General features: G+C 43.1%; 1 protein-coding gene across 3 annotated transcripts in view; it reads right to left on the reverse strand.

The window, feature by feature from the left end:
* SMC5 (structural maintenance of chromosomes 5) overlaps nucleotides 1–14,633 on the reverse strand; it is a 91,220-nt gene extending 76,587 nt beyond the window's left edge. For all 3 annotated transcript variants that reach the window (XM_075560555.1, XM_075560554.1, XM_075560553.1), the window contains exons 1-2: nucleotides 14,340–14,633; nucleotides 2,718–2,859 (exon numbers count right to left, since the gene is read on the reverse strand). In XM_075560555.1, coding sequence (XP_075416670.1) covers nucleotides 2,718–2,859; nucleotides 14,340–14,542 — 345 coding nt within the window. In that variant the 5' untranslated portion in view covers nucleotides 14,543–14,633. The remainder of the gene's footprint in view (nucleotides 1–2,717; nucleotides 2,860–14,339) is intronic.
* Nucleotides 14,634–24,526: the final 9,893 nt, after the last annotated feature.

A 24,526-nucleotide genomic window follows, 5' to 3' on the forward strand; every position in this document is an offset into this window, starting at 1 on the left:
AATGTTCTCAATCTTTTAGAATTGTAAATAAAACACAACTGAGTGTTACATAACCACCCTAACACAGACTGTAATTTAATGAGTATGGAAAGCATTTTATAATTATTGTCATTACTTATTTATGTGGCTATGCTGTGTCCACTTTATTTTGTGTTTTTTAAATTCCGTTGTTTCTTTTAAGCCTCCATTTGGATCACTGAGGTAATGGCTAAATTTTCCCCTTTAATTTCTACTTTTTTTCCCCTTTCTTGTTTGGAGGTTATATATTCCATTTCATTTTTTTAAATATACATACTTAGTGATTTCTGAAGTGAATCCATTATCATAACTTTCTTTTAATAATATAAATCCATGAGAGTGATGGGACTCTGATCATCCCACTCTTATTCTGATATTTGTCTTTAGACTGCTTTAATCACCAGAAAATACACACATTAAACACTTCCCATATACTCTCCTAAATGTTACCCCCTTCCCCCTCAACAGTTCTTTTTGCATCTCAAAACTTTTCTCTGGGATTCTTTCCCCTCTTTCTAAATCATTATGTTCAAAGTTTTAGTTAGGATTAAAAAAACAAACACAGAAGCCTGCTCCAAAGATGAGGCTGTTTGCTACTGTAAAGAATTACAGTCTCAGAACCCTGTAGAAAGTATTTATACTGTCCTGTTGGAGCCGTGGTGGCATCGTGGTTATGCGTTGGGCTGCTAACTGCAAGGCCAGCAGTTTGAAACCACCAATCACTCCACCAGAAAAATACAGGACTTTGTGTCCCCATTAAAAATCTTGGAAACTAACAGCGACAATTCTACCTTGTTCTACGGAGTCACTATGAACTCAAGGTGAGTTTGGGTTTTCTGGGGTTTCTGGGTCGAGTCACTGTAGGTCAGAATCAACCAGATGGAAGTGGGTATGGTTTTGGGTTATACTTGCAGCCTGCTTTTATCTCTCAAAACAAATCAAATATCCTTAATTTTTATTCTCTATTTATAAGTCTTTAGGTTCAATTATGTAGCTCATTGCTTTTGTCGATTCTCATTTTTGGTGATCTATTCTTCCCATGTTTTGTAATTGTTAGGTAAGAATTCAAGAATTCTTGGAAACTTGTTTTCAAATTCTTTTGAGGACTGGATTGAAAGGTATGCTCCTGCATCAGAGAATCTGGATGGCTCCTGCCAGGTGTCTAGGGAATATATGTCTGTTTATTAAAGCCATCACCCACTTACATTTGTCACAGTAGCACTAGATCACAGAAACAGATATATTGGTAACAATGGAAAGAGAAAATTTGCTGAGACTGCCTATAACCAAACCAAAGCTTCATAGCATGTGGTTTTTTGTTTTAGAGGGTCATGGTCATGGTTTTGTGGGACATCCCAGCTAACTATCTAATTAATGTTTAGTGCTTCTGTTCTACCGTCTCATTTGATATGTAGTGCTTAAGAGTTTTCAAGGTTTGCAGTACATCATCCAACAAATGGTCTCTACCTAGAGCAGAGGAAGGAGAACCAGGAATAAGGATAAGGATGTGAACTGTGTGGCTTACTGCCTCCATGAACCATTTTCTCCTTCGCAGTGAAGAACTGAAGAACTAGTGCTGCCGAGTGATCATCACTCAGCATTCTGTCCAGAGACTCCAACGGGGGAAATGCAGAGCAGAACTAAAAATTCCCAGACTCCACAACTCTTGGAACCAGAGATGGGATGAATAAGCTGTAGGCCATTAAACCAAAAATACCCCCTGAAGTCTTTTTAAAATCAAGTAACGGTTTAGTTTCACTAGTAAAAAGGGACTGCCTTGAGCATTATGCTCTTTTTAAGAATTATCTCCATGGGGTGAAACTGACAACAGCTGCTCCAGAGATGGGACAGGATTAGGTTAAGAAAAGAAAGAGTGAAATGGCTGAATAATTCAAAGAACACAGAATCGTGCATGCAGACATTGTTGAACTGGTGTATGTCTCGCAACATATTCCTAAACAACCAAATAATAAGTATTTTAAAAAGAAAAAGACTATTTTAAATTATAATATGCATTGTAGTTTTAAGATCCACTGCCATTGAGTCAATGCTGATTCACTGAGACCTAGAAGAGCAGAGTAGAAGTGTCCGCCTGGTTTTCTGAGAGTGTAACTCTTTTGGAAATAGAAAGCCCCAATATTCTCCTGCAGAATGGCTGGTGGTTTCAAACTGCTGACCTAAAAGCTAGTCTAAATTAACACGAATTTCAGCTTATAGTTCAAACTCTGAAAGAATTTCTTGCCCTTCCTCCATTCAAACAAGTCAGCTCTTCTCTCTGCAATTGTTTTTTCAGATACACCCCATTCTTGACTTCTAGGTTTTAGTACAGCACCCGTAGCACTCTAACCTTGAAGAACCAGTTTAAAGTCAGCTTGCGAGTAGTCAGGTATCAACAATGGCCCTTGGGAAGCAAGGTTAGAGCCTGCTTACCTCTTCATATTCTCATTATTTTGTCATTGGTAAATATCTCTGATCTTTCCACAAACTCAGTTCTGATTTTCCATTATATATTCTTACTTCTTCAGTGTAGGTACTTGGGGAATTCTCTAGGACATACAGTCCAAAATACTTACAGAAATTAAAACCCTCTAAGTTTTTCTCTTTACCAATCTCCCATTCCTAATTTGCAGTGACTCATTAAAAGCAGTTAGTGGTTTTGATTTGAAAATAATTTTTCAAAAGTTTTGATGGTAACTTACCTTATCTGCCCTCCCCATGAAAGCAGGCTTGCCTGCTAATCCAAGGCAAATGGCACACACAATGCTGGACTTCCCCGTTCCATTAGCTCCAATAATCATATTCAAGTGAGGTCCAGGAGATACTTCACAGATATCGTATGTTCTGGATTATAAAGAGGAGAATTACTATCCAGAGTTACGACGAGAAGAACAGCTTCTTTACAAAAGCATGCAGTCTTGCTTTATATTAACATTATCTAGACATCCTCAACATTCCTTTAAAAAGCCAAGTAACCTTACAAATTAAATATATTTTTGTTTTCTTTTTCTACATCATTTTTGTAGGGACTCATATAACTCTTATCACAATACATACATACATCAATTGTGTAAAGCACTTTTGTATATTCATTGCCCTCATTATTCTCAAACATTTGTTCCCCACTTAAGCCCCTGGCATCAGGTCCTCAATTTTTGCCCCTCTCTCCCCGCTCCCCCTCCCTCTAGAACCCTTGATAATTTATAAATTATTATTTTGTCATGTCTTGCCCTGTCTGATGTCTCCCTTCACCCACTTTTCTGTTGTCTGTCCCCCAGGGAGGAGGTCACATGTAGATCCTTATAATCAGTTCTCCCTTTCCAACCCGCCCTCCCTCTACCCTCACAAATTAAATATTTTTATAGGTTGTTAATAAATTAAGAGGAACTGTTTTATCTGTGGAAGTAATTAAAAAACATCAATGCACCTATAAAAATAAGAACACCCATAGTGGGCGACACACTGGACTGACTGCCGACCACAAGGCCAGCATTCAAAACTACCGTCCACGCCAAGAGACAGAAAGATGAGGCTTTCTACTCCAGTAAGGAGTTGTCTCGGAAACCCAAAGGGCAGTCCTGGCGAAACATCTAGTTACAGGGGAACATAAAATAACATGTGTTTTCAAAAACATGTCTGTTGGGCAAAGCAAGATTTGATATAACTTACTATTTTTAATAATTATAGCACATACTAAAATATACCAAGGCTCCTATGGCAACTTGAAGGTGTTTTTGTTCTGTTTTGGGTAGGGGAGGGAATTTATTGTGCAAAACTATTAAATAACTGTTAAGAGAAATTATGACTCAGTTTAGATCTGTAAGTTTTTATGTGAATATTTACTTGAATTAAAGTAGCCAATAGCAAATTATCATGTTTAACATTTAAAATAATCCAACCAGTAATTTGTGTTCTAATTCAAAGTAAATATTATTTCTTGGGAGACACAGGGAAAGTAGGAGTCCAGACAGCAGACACGGGTGTGAAGGCGTGTGGTGCAGAAAGAATGTGATTCGTATCTCTTGGATAAGCCATGACTCAGCAATGCAGCCTTTCAACCAAGGCTTGATGAATAAATACTGTGCTTAGTGATACAAAAAAACCTAAATATTACCTATCAAGCTGAATTAAAAAAAACTCAAAACAAGTACACCTTCCGTGCCCCTCAGTTTCCGGCCAGAAGCTTCGCTGCAGGATCTATTGGTAGTGCAGGAGCAAAACAATCTTACTCCTGGGAGAAGGGAGGAGAATTCATCCCAAGCACTTCAGCTAAATGCTCCAGATTACAACAATAACTATCTGAAATTCAACTTACTGCCACTGAGTTGATTCTGGCAGGTAATAAACCTACAGGACGGGATAGCACTGCCCCTGTGGGTTGCCAAGGACAAAGCTTTCCAGGCATAGGAAGCCTCCTGTGTCTCTCCCGAGGGGCAGCTGGTGGTTTTGAACTGTTGAACTTGAGGTTAGCAGTCCAATGCATGACCTAAGGCAGCACCAGGACTCCTTCGTGCAACAGTGAGCAGCTAATGCTCACTAGTCACTTTGGCCAATTAAGACAAAATGTAACACCACCTCTGACCCAGAGATTCTTCTAACTTATCTTTGAATGCCCTGCCGTGGAACCCATAAAGCACGGCCCATCCCAATTCTCAAATGTGTCATCAAACTCCCCAAGCGCCACCCTCCAACCAATGCTTCCCTTGCTACTGTTCTGCTAGCTATATAAACAATTTAACCCCACACACTTCAATTGGACCCCCAAGGAGCTAATCATTTAAAATTCTGGGTGACACAGCAAGTGAAAGGTACTTTCTAGCAGGCTTCCCAAACCCACACTTCTCCATGCAAATGACACCACACTACCTAATTTACCTTTGCAGGGGTTTCCTGTTTACCACCTGTGTCCTTAGCTGGCCACTAAGGCATTAAATTAATATTCCTCATCAACTCTGCTGAGATTTTGATCACACACAAACAAACAAAAATGGTTGAATGAAAGTGGTAGAATTTCTGCCTCAATGGAAGGGTTCAATGATTCATAGGTTAAATTCCGGGTTCACAAATGGTTAAAATAAGTTGGGGCATCTGACATCTGGAAAATTCCCTTAGGTGGAATTCTTCAATTTCACATAGTTGCCCTATTCTTGAAACCCTTGCATTTCTGACTGCGACACTTTCACACAGCATGTCTCACTGAAGAGAGACGTGAAAGTGCTACTCAGGCAGCAGGAAAGAGCCGGAGGCGCTCTGGCCTCCAACATACAGATCTTACTCACAGGGAGTTGCAGGGAGCAAAGCAGCTCTGCATCTTCCTACGCGCGCCTCCTCTCTGTCCAACCCCGGAGAGTTCTTGTGGAGGGTTACCCTCTTTTATTGCTCTCTATCTTGATATCTCACGAATTTTACCTTGTATCAGCCCAGATGACTACACTCAGTAACACAGAAAGACCAGCTTTAAAAAAAAACAACAGTATTCCTACTACTAGAGTTCTGGTTCATACGGGCTTGGGTTTATTCCAAACAAAACACGTTTTTCTGCAATGGCTACAGACAAGTTCTCTTAGTAATACATGTGTCTTACTCTTGCTAGGGGTTTTATTTTTAAAAGCATAACTCTTTGTTTCAGGGGAAAAAATGATTTGAGGTCAGGAGTAGGATCAAATTTTTAACAAAACTCAAATGGATATATTCCCAAACGACTGAAACTTTGCAACAAATCCGCAGGAATGCTGCCTGACAGATCAAGCATTTGAAGGAAGGCTGAGAAGAGCTCCAAGAACTGCACAAAGGACGAGACTATGGCTGCAATTCAGGGGCCTGGGAACATCGAATGTGAAATCACCACTTAAGCAATAGTTACTGAAACTGGGATCTCACATGTTTCAGCATTTTCAAGCTTAAGAAAATACTATGGCCTTCACAAGATTTTGGCTCAATGGGTGCCAAAACGATGTACAAAGATGAGCTAGTTTACCATCAGTGTTCCTAGCTTCAGTTAATGAAGCTGATTTGATGGAAGGAATTTTAAAGTGTCTGGGAGGTCAGACCCTCCCTGGAGGCAGACTGCGGTCTCCCCACCACAGGGGTGGGCCTGCTCCCTGCTGCAGGGGACAATGGATTACTTCTCCCTGAAGTTTGCAACCATTAGCTTGGTTCCTGTAGGTGGGGTTTACACCCTACTGCTAATGATTCCTATGGAGACCCAGAGAACAGGTCAAAGTTAAGCTGCCATCCTGACTCTAGGATCATCCCAATCCCTCCTCTTCCTACTGCGTGCATGTCCCTAGACCACCCCTCTCATTGCAGTATAACCTATAGGGCAGCCCCTTCCTGTGACGCATGTCTACCTGTAATTAGTGGACTGGCACGCCCCCAAAGGTATATAGGCCTGGGTTAGCAAGAGAGGGCTCTCGCTAGTCTCTCCCCCTCTCTCCTCATTTCCCTTTCCCCTTGTCCTCCTTCCCTCCCCCCTCTCTCCAAGTGGACCACCAAGCGGGGCTGAGGTAAACATGCCACCACGAAATGTGCCTGACTGCATTATTGTAATGTCTCTTTTATTGCTCATGCTCTCGATGACTTTAATATTTATATATCTCAACTGTACAATTGTGCTTATTGAACCCATGATTAGTCGTGGAGGGCTGCTCTCCCCCAATTCATACCACATATAAGAGCCCTGGATTTACCTCTCCGATCTAGAGTAAGGCCCAATCAAAATGGTTTCCGAGGGACTCTGCAGGCCCAGTTAAATTCAAGGTGGCGGTAAGCTTAGAAAGTTAGAGCAATTGCTGTTGTTTTGTTTTGTTTGTTTGGACTCCAAAGGGGATAAGCTTAGAATTTTCCCCTCAAGGACACAAGACAACCACTGGGGCTCAGTAGGAAGAAGCTTTAAGAAGAGGACAAGCTACATTGGTGAGAAAGGCAGGGAAGTTGCTTAGGAATGTTTTCCAACATGACAGCACACCTGGCTGTCTCTTAGGGGGTAGCAAGGGCTATCATTCAAGAATCTCCCTGCAATGGCTAGGGGATTGTGTGGTGCCAAACTGGCAGCTGTAAGAAGATATGCATGGAGTCTAGTTTGGGGATCAGGTTGCAGCCTGGTGACATCCCTTGGAGGTGTGGCCTCAACATATTATAAGGCTGTGGAGGTTGGCCTCTTTTCTCCTTCCCAACTGATAGGATCCAAGTGCTACCTGATCAGGTACCTCCCCACGCAGCGCCACCTGTTGGCTACCACTAGACTCACTGCACCACCACAGTTACCTCACACATTGCCACACCAAGATGACCCACCCTGACTTGCTTCGCCTCTGGGAACTACTGGCCTTCATTCCACCTTCCTACTTTTTTGGCCTCTGGGGACTAGTGGCCGCGTGACAGAGCAAGGGCTTGAGTATTAACTGTTCCGTGAAAAGGAGTTGGGCTGAGCTCTCTATACTGCTGGGTGGGCTACTTTGCTGCCATAGTTCCCGTTCGCTGTAGAAGCTTAGAATTTTTTCAAAGGTATGTATTAATTTTTTTTTTGCAAAACAACTGTATCACCTTCAAAGTGCTATTACATTTAAATACATTAGACAAATCTACGATTCCGCTATTGGAACCATCTTTCAAACTCATCTGTTTAGATGACTGACAGCACCTCCCTCGTTTTTTTCTTCATCTTTTCCATGTCTTCAAATCACTGTCCTTTCATGTCCCTCTTCATTCATGGAAAAGAAGTCACACGGAGCAAGATCAGGTGAGTAAGGTGCATGGGGCAAGAGAGGCATGCAGTTTTGGCCCAAAACTGGTACACTGAGATGGCTGTGTGAGCAGGTGCATTGTCATGATGACAAAACCAGTCCCCGTCTGCCCCAAATCAGGCCTTTTTTGTCACACACTGTTACACAATCTTTCCAGAAACTCTAATACGAAGCTTGATGAACAGTCCGACCTGGTGGCGCGAACTCCAAACGCTCGACAAATCCACATCCAGATAGACGTTTGTCATCAACCAACATTTCACCTTTTTTGAAACAAGAAAACCACTCATACATTTGAGTTTTTCCCATAGTGCTGTCCTTGTAAGCTGTGTTCAACATCACAACCATTTCTGCAGCATTTTTCCTGAACCGGAAACAAAATTTCACAGTCCCAAGCAGTTCCTTTAAATCACAAAAAATGAGGTTCAAGCAAAACTGCTTTTATGAAAAAATTCACTGCGACCAGAGAACCTTCCCTTAGCTTGATGCTTGCCTAGCAGGAAAAATTTGTACTATGAAAGCCTCTGCCAGCTCTCCTCTGCCCAGCACAATTCCATTTGGGGTTTATTGATTTTAATACCCCCTCATATATTCATAAGTATCCTGGTTTTGCTTCTCTGTAGAACCCTGTCTAACACAGAAGCCTTACACCATCTTCCCCACAGCCCTGATTTTGCCCTTTCAACCTTTTTATTCTACAAACACAAAGAATATTGAAAAGTACTGCAATCTGAATTCCTCAAAGGTGCTACAACTGTCATGCTGATGCAGACTTAATTCTTCCGGCACAGTTAAATAGAAAAACTCTGCCTTCAGAAGTGTTCAGACCTACATTTTACATTCTGAACATGACTCGAGTTCAAAAGTGGGAATTATCTTGTCAAATGCTACAGGAATATTAAAAGAAAAATACTCAAAAAATATTCTAGCTAGCAAAACTATCCTTCAGGAATGAGTACAATATTAATACCCAGTTAAACAGAAGCTCAGAATGTTGACTTGCTCCAAAAGATACGCTAAAGAAAGGACACTAGGAAGTAACTCAAAGCTGTACGTAGAAATAAAGGTTACATTAAAGGTACCTGCAGGGTTGAATAAAATGAATGAAAGTGGGGGTGGGGGTGGAAAAAGAAGGGAGGGAAGAAGGAAAGGGTAGGTAAATGATGGACATGCTGAGAAATCCTTGCTTCTTGAATAACGGTTTCTACTTTTTGATCCACCTTCATATTTGGATATCCCAGAGTAGTCAGGCTCAACCTAACAAGTTCCAAACTTAACATCAATATCAAATTACTCTTATGGTTTTAGCAACCAAATCAGCTACCTTCGATCTCCTTCATCTCTAGTGACCCTGCCTCCTCTGTAGAAGCAATCCCATCACAAAGCTCTTGAATTCATCCATCTCTCTATCCTGACTGCCATTACCTTGGTCCCAATCATCTCTTAGCTGATTCTTTGCAAAATCCTCTAGTCCTCCCTCCCAATTTAGCCCACCTCTCTTCTTTCTATCTCCTCGCTCCTTCACAATTCTATCAAACTGATAAAGTTTATTGTGCCAACCTGGCTGAGAAACACATGCGGGGTTAATTGAAGGGCGGAGGGATAAATGGCTCTGTGAGCCTCACCTTTCTAGTTCTTGGGTCTCTTGCTTTGTGATGGTCAGACCAGGGTGAAGTTGCCTTAACCAGTTCCCTGCTTTAGCTGGCAAGGCTTATTTCCTGCAAGACATCCCTGAGGAGAAGCCACATGGACATACCCCATGTAGCCCTGGGTGCTGGAGCACCCATGTGGAGACCTCTGCCAGCACTGAGATGCTTACACACTCATGGACTCAGCTTTCCTGCAGTTGGCATCATTGCATCTGCATTGTGAGATGGAGGACTTTGGGTTAATGTTGGACTTGTGGGGTTGGGCAGCACTGGGTTGGGATGTTTTCTTGATGTGCACTTAACCTTTATATAAAACTCTCTCTTATACATGAGTTTCTGTGGATTTGTTTCTCTAAAGTACCCAGACTGAAACACATCAAAAGCCAAACTCACTGCCATTGAGCCAATTCCAACTCTTAGCATCTTACAGGACAGAACTGCAACTCTCTATAGCAGTAGAAAGCATTATCTTTCTCTCTCAGAGCAATAGGTGGTTTTGACCTGCTGACCTTGCAGGTTAGCAGCCCAATGCATAACTACTACACCACAAAGGTTCCTATATAGACTTCTAAATTCTAGATACAAGCTATCCCCTACTTACATATTCAATCTACAGTAAGTCATACTTGAAATTGCCCTTTGGTGTTTTCTTGGTACATCAGTGGCACAGGGGTTAAACACTGGGCAGTTAACCACAGTGTCAGCTGTCTGAACCTACCAGCTGCTCCTCACGAGAAAGATGAGGCTGTCTGCTCCACAAAGACTTACAGCTTCTTTAACACCGAGGAAAGTCTCTGTGCCGTGGGATCACTGTGTGTCAGAATTGACTTGATGGCAACAGGTTTGGCTTACTATCAGCAATCTACCTACTACAGAAGCTGCTACAGTTCATAAATTTCTGATGGTTTCACTCTCAGATGTTCACCTGCAGAAGTGTATGTATAATGTACCATAGAAAGATGGGTTTTACAAAGATTCTAATACAGGAAAAGAGGAAAACCACCAAATCCATTGCGTCAACGTCTATTCCAACACACACTGATCCTATAAGCTGGTGGGCACGGTCGACCTGCCCCTGTGGGTTTCTAAGGCTGCAAATCTCTCCGGGAGTGGAAAGCCTCACTCTTCTCCCAGGGAGCAGCTGGATGTTTTGAACTTAGTATTAGCAGCCCAATGTATTTATAACCCACTACATTACCAGGTTACCAGGGTTGCTATGAGTCAGAATCAACTCACTGGCAGGAAGTTTTGAGGGTTTCTTTTTTTTTTTTTAATTCTTACCTTCTTCACTTAAAAAATAATTCATTTTCTTGGGGGCTTGTACAGCTCTTCTCACAATGCATACAAAAATCCATTGTCAAGCATATTTATACATAAGTTGCCAACATCATTTTCAAAACATTTCCTTTCTACTTGAGTCCTTGGTACCAGCTCAATTTTTCTCCTTCCTCCCTCATGAACCCTTCATAATTTATAATTATCATTTTTCCATATCTTATACTGTCCAATGTCTCCCTTCACCCACTTTCCTGTTGTACATCCCCTTGGAGGGGGTTATATGTAGATCCTTGTGATCAGTTCTCCCCTTCTACCCCACCTTCTCCTTTCCCTCTTGGTATCACTACTCTCATTATCGGTCCTGAGGGGTTTATCTGTCCTGGATTCCCTGTGTTTCCAGTTCTTGTCTGTATCCATGTACATCCTCTGGTCTAGCTGGGTTTGTAAGGTAGAATTAGGATCATGATAGTGGGGGAAGCATTAAAGAACTAGAGGAAAGTTGTTTCATGGGTGCTATACTGCACCCTGACTGGCTCATCTCTTCTTTGTAGCCCTTCTGTAAAGGGATGTCTAATTATCTACAGATGGGTTTGGGTTCTCCACTTTGCACTCCCCCTCATTCACAATAATAGGGTTTTTGGTCTGGGTCTTTGATGCCTGATACCTGACCCTAACAACACCTCGTAATCACACAGGCTAGTTAGTGTGCTTCTTCCATATAGGCTTAGTTGCTTCTGAGCTTGTTTACCTTCAAGCCTTTCAAGACCCCAGATACTTTTGATAGCTGGGCACCATCAGCTTTCTTCACCACATTTGCTCATGCACCCATTTTGTCTTCAGTGGTCCTGTCAGGAAGGTGAGCATCACGGAATGCCAAGTTATTAGAACAAAGTGTTCTTGCGTTTGAGGGAATACTTGAGTAGAGGCCCAATGTCCACCTACCTTAATACTCAACATATAAATACATGTATATAGTTCTATTCCCCTATCCTTATATAAAAATGTATTTACATATATACATGTCTATATGAATACCTCTATAAATGTCCTTTGCCTCCTAGTTCTTTGCTCTCTTTCCTTTTACTTTCCTCTTGTCCCACTATGTTTGGCCTTAATTCAGGTTTCAGTAATTCTTCTGAGCTAGAATGCCCTTTATCAAGCCCCACCAGGCATCCTGTACCCTCCTCTTCATCAATTTTAGATCATTTATTCCCTTGTCCCTGAGTTGGTTGACACCCTTCTTCCTCCCCCCGCTCCCACTCTCCCGTGCCCCAACCTTTTCCTCCAGATTGTTTATCCCACCTAGCTTATCTAGATAGACATGCAGAGACAATAACAAGACAGAGCAAAACAAAACAAAAACCCACCACCAAAAAAAAAAAAAAAAAAGAAAAGCCTATAAATAGTTCCAGGTCTGTTTGTTGACCCAAAGAGCTTGTTCCCATGTAGTCTGATGGGGTGCCATGCCCTGGCCCCAAAGTCTATTTTTGGTATTTCCTGGGGAATTAATTGCTTTTCTCCCCTTACTGTTCTGTTGCACTCCCTTAGTGTTTCACCTCGTTGAGTTTTGAGTTTTAATGACTCTATACAAGGCAAAAATAATGAAAACTTTTAAAACAAGGTACTCAACTTTTATAAGAACCAACTTACAGTCGAGTCATTGCAACTTCTGAGAGTTTTTTCTATGGCCTACAAAGTTTTCCGCATCTACTAAATTTATCACAGATCAAACATTTTTAAGTATTTCATTTATGGGCTCCTGTCAGTCTGGTTTTCTGGCTTCCACATAGCACATGCTAGTTTCTCGTAGGACCCTGAACAGTTCTTGATCAATCTGAGTTCTTCTCATGCTCAATCGTGAATGCTGGCATTCATCCAGCGCTCTGTACTTGACCTTCTAGTCTTAAATCCTTTTAGGTATAACCTCAACCAATCCTGGAACTTCAATAATTCCCTCTATGTCCGATTCTCAAGTCTCTCACATATTCACACCTTCCCACTAAACCCCAGATTGTTAAGCTGCAACATCGAAGATGCTCCCTGGGAAACTTCAAGTCACTAGATGGAAGGCTCCCCTTTGATCATTTATTATTCCCACCACCAAACTGTCCCCCCTTCTGACTAGTAACCCTATCTGGCCAATTAACCAAATTCTGACTTCAGCAGAAAAACTTGGTTTGACTTGGAGGACACACTCCTCTGTTGCCCTCATGCCTCACAATCTGTTGCCATAAAACAAAAGAAGAAAAAATAAAACAACAACAAAAATATTCACTCCACTGCCGTCAGGTTTATTCTTATTTATAGCAACCTTATACAGGTTTCTTAGACTGTAACTCTTTACACAGGAACAGAGAACCTTCTGCTTAATCTCTTGCATTTCTAAGCTCCTCACTACAAGTTCTGTGTTCAAATGCTGATCATCTCATGCTTTCATTTTATGAATGTTTCCTACCGCTAATCTCATGGGCCCTTTCTACATCTCTCAAAGGAATCATGCTATCCCGGACTGAATTTCATAGCAGGGCAAGCAGACAATCCCTCACTGGTTACCTACCTTTAAGTAACACCTTTGTCCACATTATTCACCACATTCGAGCCAAACTGAAACACGTGGAAGTTTTCGAAGCATAGCTTTAAGTGCTTCAGGCAGTTGTTCCATTTCTATCTGCAATGATCTTTTTTAAAAAAAAAATCTGTTGCGGGATGAATGCCTCCCATCTTTCAAGATTTTCGGGACCCTCTTCACAAAGCTCCTCCGTGATTATCTTTATTTGATAGAGATTCCAACAGCAACTGTTAGCTGGGTAGATCTGGGCAAATTACCTTCTTATCCCATCAAGGGAATTAATAGTTATCTGATGAAGCATACTGTACATAAAGCAACTAGTTCTGGACCTGGCACACCCGTTAGGCACTGAAAAACAGTGGCTACTGTTATTACAATTCCAACACCCCTACTAAGATACATGCAAGCTTCAACAGCAACAACAAACTTGGAAATAAACAAAAAAAACGACCTTGAAAAGATGAACTGTAAGATGTTGGTAGATACAACGGCATATTGTTAAAACACGCACTAAATCCTTAAACGACTTCTAGTTGACTAGAAGGGAAAGAAAATCAATCAGCGAAGTACTATGGGTTTGGAGAAATCAAGTCAGCAGAGCAGGGCTTAATTTTGCTGTCCATTTCAACCTCATCCGGGACAACCTTCCCGTCTTGCAAACGCCCGGTCTCTAGACTCTGCTATACCAGTGCTACAAGGATCAAACTGTTGCCGCCTGAGTTTCCAGGGCCGTTTCCACAATTACAGATAACGTCCCCTAAAGAAAGCCTGTAACTTGGACAGGGCTGACATGTAGTCCCAAGCACGTCCCCTGCCTGCCAAAAGACGCCTTCAAAAAAAAAAACAACGTTAGTGAAATGTACAAAAACCACAAAACACACACCTGTTACCAACCCCTCCACAAACGTCAATTTCCAGGACCCACGACACATTTGGCCTGACGGACAGCCCGGGTTCTCAGCACTGTCCCTGCCCTGGGTGTCACGCACACCGTTCCGACGTGGAAACACACACTCGGCCGCCACTCCCCGGCCTGCGGACCCGCCGGCCTACTTGGCCGCGGCACGGACTCGGGCCACTCACAGGAAGTTCTCCATGGCGATGCGGACGATCGAGCCTTCCACGAAAGGCCCGGACGGCTGCGGCGGGGCCGGCGGCAGCGACGGCAGGGTGGACGGGGCCGACGTCCTTCTCTTGCTCGGGATCTCCGACGATGGGTCTCTCGGCAGCACTCTCTTGGAGGTCTGGGGACTCGGCGTGGACGTCTTCCCGCTCGGAGCCGCCATCCTGGGCCCCTCTCCGTCCCGCAGCTGCCTACGTTCCCACCGACCCGCCACCCAGCTCCCGGGCTCCCGGCTCCCGCGCGAACTGCGCGGCGCGCGACAGCAGCCGCGGGCGCGCACGGCGCATGCGCACTTCCGGCCCGCTCGGTGCGGCGCGCGACAGCGCCCGCGGGCCCGCGCGGCGCATGCGCACTTCCGGCCCGCGCGGAGCGGCGCGCGACAGCGCCCGCGGGCCCCTGCGGCGCATGCGCACTTCCGGCCCGCCAGTTGCGTCGCGCTGGGTGGAGGCCTGTTTGTGAAAACGCTGAAGGGATAGCGGTGGGAATGGAGCGTGAATTAACGGGACTTTCTTCTCGGTACACTTCCAGGGGGCGGGGGGTTGTTTTGTTTTAATATAGGAAAAGGTGCCTATTGCTTTAGCATTTTTTGTGAAGGCCAGGTCGGCTCGACGAGGACCCGGATGTGGTTCGGACACCCCCCCCCCCGGTCACGTGTGGCGGGAGGGGACAAAAGGGGCGGTTGCTGGGGCACCGGTCGTCCTATAGGGCTCAGTTTTCCCTGCCCCCGATATGCCCGCTTTTGCCTTTTCAAAGGTTCATTTTTTTGTTTGTGTGCTTTCAGCTTCATGCCTCTTTTGTTTCAAAAAGTGAAAACGAAATGTATATCGTGTTATCACTGGCGCTCTCACACTTGTGGAAAAGAGTTACACTGCGTAGGTTTCTCTTCCTTGATTTTCCATCCCCTGGGTCCCTAATTCCCTATTAAAATTTCCTCTCCACCCTTTCTAGAAAGCTCTAATTTCGCACTGAATTCATTGAAAAGCTCTCATCAAATCGATGCCAACTCATAACCCTGACCTTATAGGACGGGATAGAACTGCCCTTTGATGTTTCTGAGACTGACTTTATGGGAGTAGAAACCCCATGTTTCTCCATCAGAGCAGCTGGTTTGTTGACCTACAATAAGCCACCAGGTGATTCTAAACCAACCTCCCACTTCTCTATTGTTTTAGTCCGAGTAGACTAGGGAAACATTCATAGAAACGCGTGTGTATAAAAAGTGGTTTATATACAAGAGCAGGTTGAATGTTGAGGAAACAGCCCAGTCCTGTCCAAGCCCATATGTTCGACACCAGTCTATATAAAGTCCTCATCAGACTCACGAATCACATGCAGTGACTCGGAATGCAGGACGATCACAGGCCAGTGGGTAGAAAGTTTTTGGATCCAGTGGCATAAGTATCTCAGCACAGGCAGGGGTTTCTACATGGCTTCTCCGGTGTCAGAGGTCTGGTTTCATCCCGGTAAAAGGTCCATGTGGCTTCTCCAGCTCAGGACCCTAGCATGCTTGCAGGTGTCTTGACAGCTGCCATGTCTCCCAGGGAGTGAGCAGAGAGGCTGTCTCCCGCCTCCAAGGAGGAAATACCGGAATTCCCCCAATCCTTAGGGGAAGACCATGCCCACACAGAAGCCTCATTGACTATGACCAGATTGACAGAGTAGACTCCACCCCTTCACTGGTAATCCTCTCAAATTGACACCCGATTTTGTAACTACCACATCTAACTAACCATAACCCTCATTATAGATGAGCGAAGAGCCTGCCATAGCTCTTTAGTACCTAGTGTATGACTTACTGGAGGCTGGGAGCTGTGAAGGAAATAAAACAGTGTGTCGGGAGAAGTATGGAAAGACTGGTGGAGGAAAAGGGCAGTTCAGGCAAAAGACAGCAGGGACAAAGGACTGAGGTGGGAACAATATGGGGATATTGAGGAACAAGTGAAAGGCCAGTGTAGATGCAGTGTAGTGAACAAGGTAGCCTTATGATAGTATCCACCATAATATTGGTGTTGATTGCTATGGTACACTGTTCTCTAGAGAAGTAAAACCAGTGATTATATATATATATATTATTTTATGGGCGTTATATAAAGAAATCTGTTTCAAGAAATAGGCTTACACAATTGCAGAAGAGGGTCCAGTGTGATTAAAGGCTGTGCGTCAACTGCTCAGCTTCTTAGGACATGCAAGGCTGTGAGAACTGACAAGGCAGGAAGCCCATAGGCTGGGGAAGCCGAAGTGAATGAATTCAAGGCCAGCAGGTCAGCTAGCAGGTCAAGTGTTACATAGGTTGCTGATGAAAATCCAGGTGGGCAGGAAATACAGTGGACCATTTGACCCAAGCCCAAAGAACCTGGGCTTGATGAGCCATGTGGGATCTAGACCTGCAAAGAGCAAGCAAACTCCACCGAGTCTCATATCAGACCATCAAGAAGGAAAACTTTCTCCATGGAAACTACTGATGTAGGTACCTGGCCACACAGCCAGGCAATCTCCTTTCAATTTCCTCAGGGCTGTGACTTGAATAAAGAGCTGGCACTCCACCTTAATCATCTTACAAACAATTGCTGCTCACAGCAAATCCCATCATGGAGCCGATTACAGTAGGACACCTGCCAAACATTCCAGCATAGGGGACACCCTAACCCAGCTGCCATCCAGTCTGCTCTGACTCATGTAGACCAGAACAGAGCAAAATACTACCTGATCCTTAAGATTGTGCCATGTGGAATCCCTCCTTATAGCTGTTCATGTCATTGAGAGCTTAGTTTCTGATGACTCTCGACTAAACCTAATGCCCCTTTTAGCTATTGGTCCACCATGATGAAATGTACATATTGCTTTTAAAGCTGTAGGAAGCCATTGGGTAGTTTTTATCAAGATTGAAACATAGTGTAATTCCAGTTGAGTGGGACATAGACTAATTCAAGTTTTAAAATGATTACATTGGTTGCTCTGTGAGGAATGTATTAGAGAGTGCCCTGCTCAAGTGGAAGCAAGGTGACTGTTTAGAAAGCTATTGTCCTAGGATTTCTGGTCCCCCAGCACTTTCTTAAAACGGTGCTGCTTTCTCTCCCACATAGGAAATCCACTCTTTTTCCAATTCTAACCAATGAAAATAGAGTAATTAGAAAGCATGTGAACGCGTGACTATTCTACCACCCACTGCCATCGAGTGGATTCCCACTAACAATGGCCCTATCAAACAGAGTTGAATTACTACTTATGATTTTGGAAGATATGGATATGGGAACAGAAAGCCTAATCTTTCTCCCTTGGATCATATGGTGGCTACCTTCTCACCATGATTGAGTCAGTGCTGACTCACAGCCAACCCCTTGTGGGTTTCAGAGACTGAAACTCTAGTTTATAGGAGTAGACAGCCCAGTCTTTTCCTTCAGAGCTGCTGGTGGTTTTGAACTACCAACCATGCAGATCATAGCCCAACTTATAACCATTATGCCACCAGGGCCCTCTAGTGGCTACTACAATAGTAAAAATCATGGTAAAATGCTCAGTGCTCAGAAGGGTTCAGTACTGGTATCCCTACTTAGCTAATGATTTTTTTTACCTTCAAAAGTAATTTGGTACGCTATTTTAAAAGCCTTTAAAAGAGTCAACTCCTTGAAGATATTATATTCGAGGGAATATGCTCTAATGGAAAAAATAATATAGGCAGTCTTAATGGGAGTTGATGCCTTTGAACATTATGATGTTGGCAGAGATGAGTATATTAAATATACCCATCATGGACTACCAGAAGAAAGCTGATCTTGAAGTATGGCCAGAATGCTCCTTAGGATCAAGGATGGTGAGACTGTTTCATGCCCTTTGGAAATGTTATCAGGAGGGACCAGTCCCCAGAGAAGGACGGCGTGCTTGGTAGAGGGTCCACAAGAAAGAAAAACCCTCAAGGAGCTGACTTGGCGCCGTAGCTGGAACAGCTCGTTCACGCGTACCCTCAGTTGTGAGGCTGGTGAAGGACATGGCAGTGTTTTTATTCTGTTGCTATGTGTCAGAATGGACTAAACCGCACCTAACAACAACCATGGGAGTGGAAGGCAGAGAACTAAGCTTCTGTCTTCTACCACAATCAACTCTTAAATCAAGAAAATTGTGTTTCTGAACTTGCAAGTAGAGGATGAACCCTTGAACTTAGGATGACTCCACAAATTCAAACTGCAATCAGTAAGGCAGTCATACTCCAAGACCATCATTTATAAAGGAAAATGTTAACTGAGATTTTTGTAGTTACCGAAGGCAAACATGTGAAATACATTAGCAACGCATTTAAGGTTTCCAAGGCTGTAATTCTTTGTGCCTCAATCAACTTCCGGAGGAGCGGCTGGTGGGCTTGAACTGAAGACCTTGCGGTTAGTAGTCAATTCTTACCTGAAAGCACCCCGTATACATTTAACTTGACACTGCTGGGTTCATTCCCACTGGTGAAAATTGTCTTGAGTGGGGTGATATTAAAGAAGCAGAGGATGGGAGAAGGTCTTTGAAAATATAATCTATCAACTAACCAGAATCTGATGATAATGAATGAATGTGAAACAACAGCCAATTCTACACTTCTCAGAGTCTAAAGTCTTGCCATCTGTCTGACTTCCTCATCCCTGCCTTGGTAGTGAAGAGATGTACAATACGATTGTATTTTACATATCTGCTGCTTAAGGAGTAAGAGGCCAGGGGCCATTTTGAATTACAGCTTTCCAATTCTGTACAAATGGTAAATAGACTATAATGGATTTAATTTCTATCCTCCCAAAATAATTGTTAACATGTCTAAGCCGAGATTCCAAATATTGTATGGTTGTCCTTCAGTTTGTGATCCATCGTAATTATTCTCCTTTATCTCTTGTAAATCCTAGCCTTTTTCATTTTGACCAGGCTGGCTTAGGGTGGGTTGAATCATGAATCACAGTCTGAAAAGAGCATGACTCTTTTAGCAAATGGTGCTGGCAAAATTGAATCTCCGTCTGCAGAAGAATGAAACAGCACCCATACCTCACCCCATGTACAAAAACAAACTCACGATAAAAATTTACATTTCGTTCAAAGACCAACATGTAAAACCTAGAGGATTTACTATAAAGACCATCCATGAGAAAATAGGGAGAAACTTAAGGGCTCTTAAGAGGATAGGTCCACTATCAAACAGAATGAAGGAAACACAGAAGACCAAATAGATGAGTGGCACTTACTAAAAGTACGACACTTATGTGAATTAGAAGATTTTTATCAAAAGGGCAAAAAGAGAATCTACAGAGTGGGTGAAGAAATTTGCCAATAACACAATAGTCAAGGGATTAGTCTCTAACATCTATACAAAATTACATACTTTGGGAGGGAGGGGGGTAAATGGGGAGCCAATACCAAGGGCTCAAGCAGAAAGCAAATGTTTTGAGAATGATTATGGCAACAAATGTACATATGTGCTTGTCACAATGGATGTATGTATGAATAGTGATAAGAATTGTATGAGCTCCCAATAAAATGATTTTTACAAATTACATACTTAACTAAGAAAAAGATGAATAATATAAAAAGTAGGTAAAGGACATAAAGAGACAGTTCACCAAGGGTGACATCCAAATTGTTAACAAATATATGAAGAAATGCTTATAATCACTAGCCATCCAGGAGATGCAAATCAAAGCAACAATAGACGGTACCTTACACTGACAATGAGAGCCAAATTAAAACAAAACAAAAACCAACCCTCCCCTCACCCGCTGAAATCCAGAAAAGAACAATGTAAGCAGAGAGAGATTGGAACCCTCATACCCTGCTGGTGGGAGTGTACAGCGACTGGGGAAAACGATATGACACTACCTCAAAACATGGAAAAGGCATTCCCTATGAAACAGGAATGACCCTTGTATACAGATACCCAAAAGAAGTTGGAGTCACAGCACGAACAGACATGCACACACATGTCCTTCATAGCACTGTTCACAACACCAAGAAGATGAAAACAAGGAGCTCTGGTGACATAGTGGTTATGCATGAGACTGCAATCTATAAGAAGATGAAAACAACCTAAATGGCCATCAGAAGAAGAATGGATAAAGAAACGTTAGTCCATCCACAAAACAGAACACTCTGCGTGATTGAAAAAAAACTGATGAAGCCCTGACACACACCTCATGACATGGATCAACCTGGGGATGGCTGAGTAAAATTAGGCAATCACAAAAGGACAAGTATTATAGGACACCACTGTTATGAAAATGAAAAGACAAAAACAGACTTTCATACCAAAGGGAACCGATTTTGGAGATTCCCATGGGGAGCAAGCAACGGATAGAAGATGAAGCAATAGGTGACAGCAGTGGTTCTCAACCTTCCTAATGCTGTGACCCTTTAATACAGTCCCTCATGTTGTGGTGACTCCCCAACCATAAAATTATTTTTTAATCATTTTATTGGGGGCTCATTCAACTCTTATCACAATCCACATATACATCCATTGTGTCACGCACATGTGTACATTTGTTGCCATCATCACTCTCAAAACATTTGCTTTCTACTTGAGCCCTCAGTATCAGTTCCTCATTTTTCCCTTCCCTCCCACCCCCACCTCATGAACCCTTGATAATTTATAAATTATTTTGTCATGTCTTATACTTCCCAACGTCTCCCTTCACCCACTTTTCTCATGTACGTCCCTCAGGGAGGAAGTTATATGTAGATCGTTGTAATTGGTTCCCCTTTCTACCACACCTTCACAGTATCACCACTTTCACCACTGGCTCTAAGGGGTTCATCTGTCCTGGATTCCCTATGCTTCTAGTTCCTATCTGTACCTGTGTACATCCTCTGGTCTAGCCAGATTTGTAAGGTAGAATTGGGATCATGAAAGTGGGGAAGGGGGGAGGAAGCATTTAAGAATAAAGTTGTATGTTTCATCGCTGCTACACTGCACCCTGACTGGCTCATCTCCTCCCCATGACCCTTCTGAAAAGGGATGTCTAGTTGCCTACAGATGGGCTTTGGGTTTCCACTCCCTACTTCCCCTCATTCACAATGATATGATGTTTTGTTCTTTGATGCCTGATACCTGATCCCATTAACACCTCATGGTCACACAGGCTGGTGCGCTTCTTCCATGTGGGCTTTGTTGCTTTTCAGCTAGATGGCCGCTTGCTTATCTTCTAGCCTTTAAGACCCCAGATGTTATATCTTTTGATAGCCGGGCACCATCAGTTTTCTTCACCACATTTGCTTATGCACCCATTTGTCTGTGGCAATCATGTTGGGAAGGTGAGCATCTGAGCATCTTGAATGCCAATTTAATAGAGCAAAGTGTTCTTACATTGAGGGAGTACTTGAGTGGAGGCCCAATGTCCATCTGTGACCTTAATACTAAACTTATAGATATATGCACATAGATCTATTTTTCCATCATCATATATAAATATATTTACATATGTACATACCTGTATTTAGACCTCTATAAATGCCCTTTGCCTCCTAGTTCTTTCCTCTATTTCCTCTTACTTTCCTCTTGTCCCACTATCATGCTCAGCCTTCATTTGGGTTTCAGTAATTCTTCTTAGTTACATTTCCCTTGATCAAGCCCTACCAGGCCTCTTACACCCTCCTCCCTACTGATTTTGGATCACTTGTTGTTCCCTTGTCCTGGGTTTGTTAACACCACTTCTTTTCCCCCACCTTCTCCTCTCCCATGTCCCCCAGAAATCGCCAGTCCTGTTGTTTTCTCCTCCAGATTGTTTATACAGCCTATCTTATCTAGATAGACTTGCCGAGATAATAATATGCACAAAAACAAGACAGAGGGAAAAAAAGCAACAAAAGAAAACAAAATGACAAATCAATGACTAAAGAAAGAAAGAGAAAGAAAATCCTGTAAATAGTTCAAGATCTGTTTGTTTACCTTTATTCGTGTTTTCTCATCCAGTCTGATGGGGTGTCATGTCCTGGCCCCAAAGTCTATTGTTGGTAGTCCCTGGGGACTTCATTGCTCTGCTGCCCTTGTTGCTCTGTTGCATGCCCTTAGTGTTTTGCCTCGGTGTGGTGGGGTTAGAGAGGGCACAATTCCCATACTGTGTCTCCAGTGTTGTCCCCTGTAGCTCTATGGGTCAGTGAGGGGCATCATGTCTCATAGTGGGGCCGGCCATATGGTCCTCTGTGCACTGGCTGTTCTGAGCAGGGATATTGTCCTCAAGGCTTGGTGGGTCAGGATGTGCTCCACTCTCTCTTCCTCGCCCTTCATTTGCTCCCATGTGCTCTGATCAGACATTTTCCTTTCCCTGAGCTGTAGCTTCAGTGCTGCCCTCTGAAGTAAATTCTTCTGGGGCCATAAAATTATTTTCATTGCTACTTCATCACTGTAATTTTGCTACTGTTATGAATCAGGCAACACCTGTGAAAGGGTCATTCGACCCCACAAGGGGTCGCCACCCACAGGTTGAGAACCACTGGGCTAGAGGGTTGATAGCAGTGGTGGGATTCAGTTGGGCTGCAGTGGTTCGGCAGAACGAATACCTAGTATTTTGTTGAGTTCAGCGAACCAGTTGTTAAAATGGTACTTGTAAAGTGCCAGGGTTCTCTTGAATGCGTTCAAAAAGATCAGTGTGGCAATCTCAAATTAACATTCCTTGCTCGTTTTTAACCTTCATCTGTGCGACAGAGTAGTGAAGTGCCCGTAGTTATGTTCAAGTATTCCCTATTCCCATCAAGATTTACTGCCTTGGAAACCCTATGTAGGATTACTATGACTTGACATCAACTCAGTGGCTGTTGGCATTTTCTTTAGATTTTCTGTTCTTTTTCTAACTTGAGTAGGATGTGAGTTAACAATTTTTTCTGGTCTCATTGGAGGATATAAAGTTCCCTTATGGATCAGTTTAGCTGTTGTTGGTGTTGGTTAGATGCCACAGAGTCAGTGCTGACCCACAGCGACCGTATTCATGCCAGAAGAAACCACGACTGGCTTCTACGCCACCCTCACACTTGTTCCTGTGCCTGTGTCTGAGCCCAGTGTTGCAGCCACGGTGTCAGTCCATTTCCTTGTGGCCCTTCCTCTTTTTCGATGCACCTCCACTTCCCCAAGCATGATATCGTTCTCCAGAGACTGGTCTCTCCCGACATGTTCAAAGTATCTAAGGCAAAGACTTGACGTCCTTGCCTCTAAAGAGCACGCTGCCATACTTCTTCTAATACAGATCTGTTTGTTCCTTTAGCAAGCTGTCCATGGTACTTTCAATATTTTCCCCCAGAACCACATTTCAAATAGAGATTCATCTTCAGTCTTCCTCAGTGTTCAAGTTTCACATGCATTTAAGGCAATTGGGAATACCATGGCTCGAGTCAGGCGCACCTTAGTCTTCAAAGTAACGTCCATGCTTTTCCGTGATCTAAAAGAGGTCTTGTGCAGCAAATGTACCAATTGCAATATGTCTTTTGATCTCTTGACTGCTGCTTCCATGAGCATTGATTGTGACTCCACGCAAAACAAAATCCTTGACAACTTCAATCTTTCTTCTACGTATCATGATGTTCTCCACTGGTCCAGGTGTGAGGGTTTCGGTCCTCTTTACATTGAGTTGTAATCCATACTGAAAGCTACAATCCTTGATCCTCATCAGTAAGTGCTTCAGGCCCTCACTTTCAGCAAGGAAGACTGTGTTACACATCACAGGTTGTTAATTAGCCTTCCTCCAATCCTGATGCCACATTCTTCTTCATATAAACCAGCTTCTCTGATGATTTGCTCAGCGTACAGACTGGCTCGGAATGTGAGATGACACAACTCTGACACACACCTTTCCTGATTTTAAACCATGCAGTATTCTCTTGTTCAGTTTGCACATCTGTTTCTTGATTTATGTACAAGTTCCAAATGAACACAATGGAATTTTCTGGAATTCCCATTCTTCTCAAGGTTATCCATAGTTAGTTATGATCCACACAGTTGAATTCCTTGGCCTAGTCAATAAAACACAAGTACACATCTTTCTGGTATTCTCTGCTTTGAGCCAGGATCCCTCTGACTTCAGCAATGAGAATCCTTGTCCCACATCCTTTTATGAATCTGGCCTGAGTCTCTAGCAGCTCCTTGTCAATGTCCTTCTGCTGCAACCATTGTTGCAGGTATTTCTGCCGCAGCTGTTGTTGA

The sequence above is a fragment of the Tenrec ecaudatus genome, chromosome 10 (genome assembly GCF_050624435.1).
Source record: "Tenrec ecaudatus isolate mTenEca1 chromosome 10, mTenEca1.hap1, whole genome shotgun sequence".
Taxonomy (NCBI): domain Eukaryota; kingdom Metazoa; phylum Chordata; class Mammalia; order Afrosoricida; family Tenrecidae; genus Tenrec; species Tenrec ecaudatus.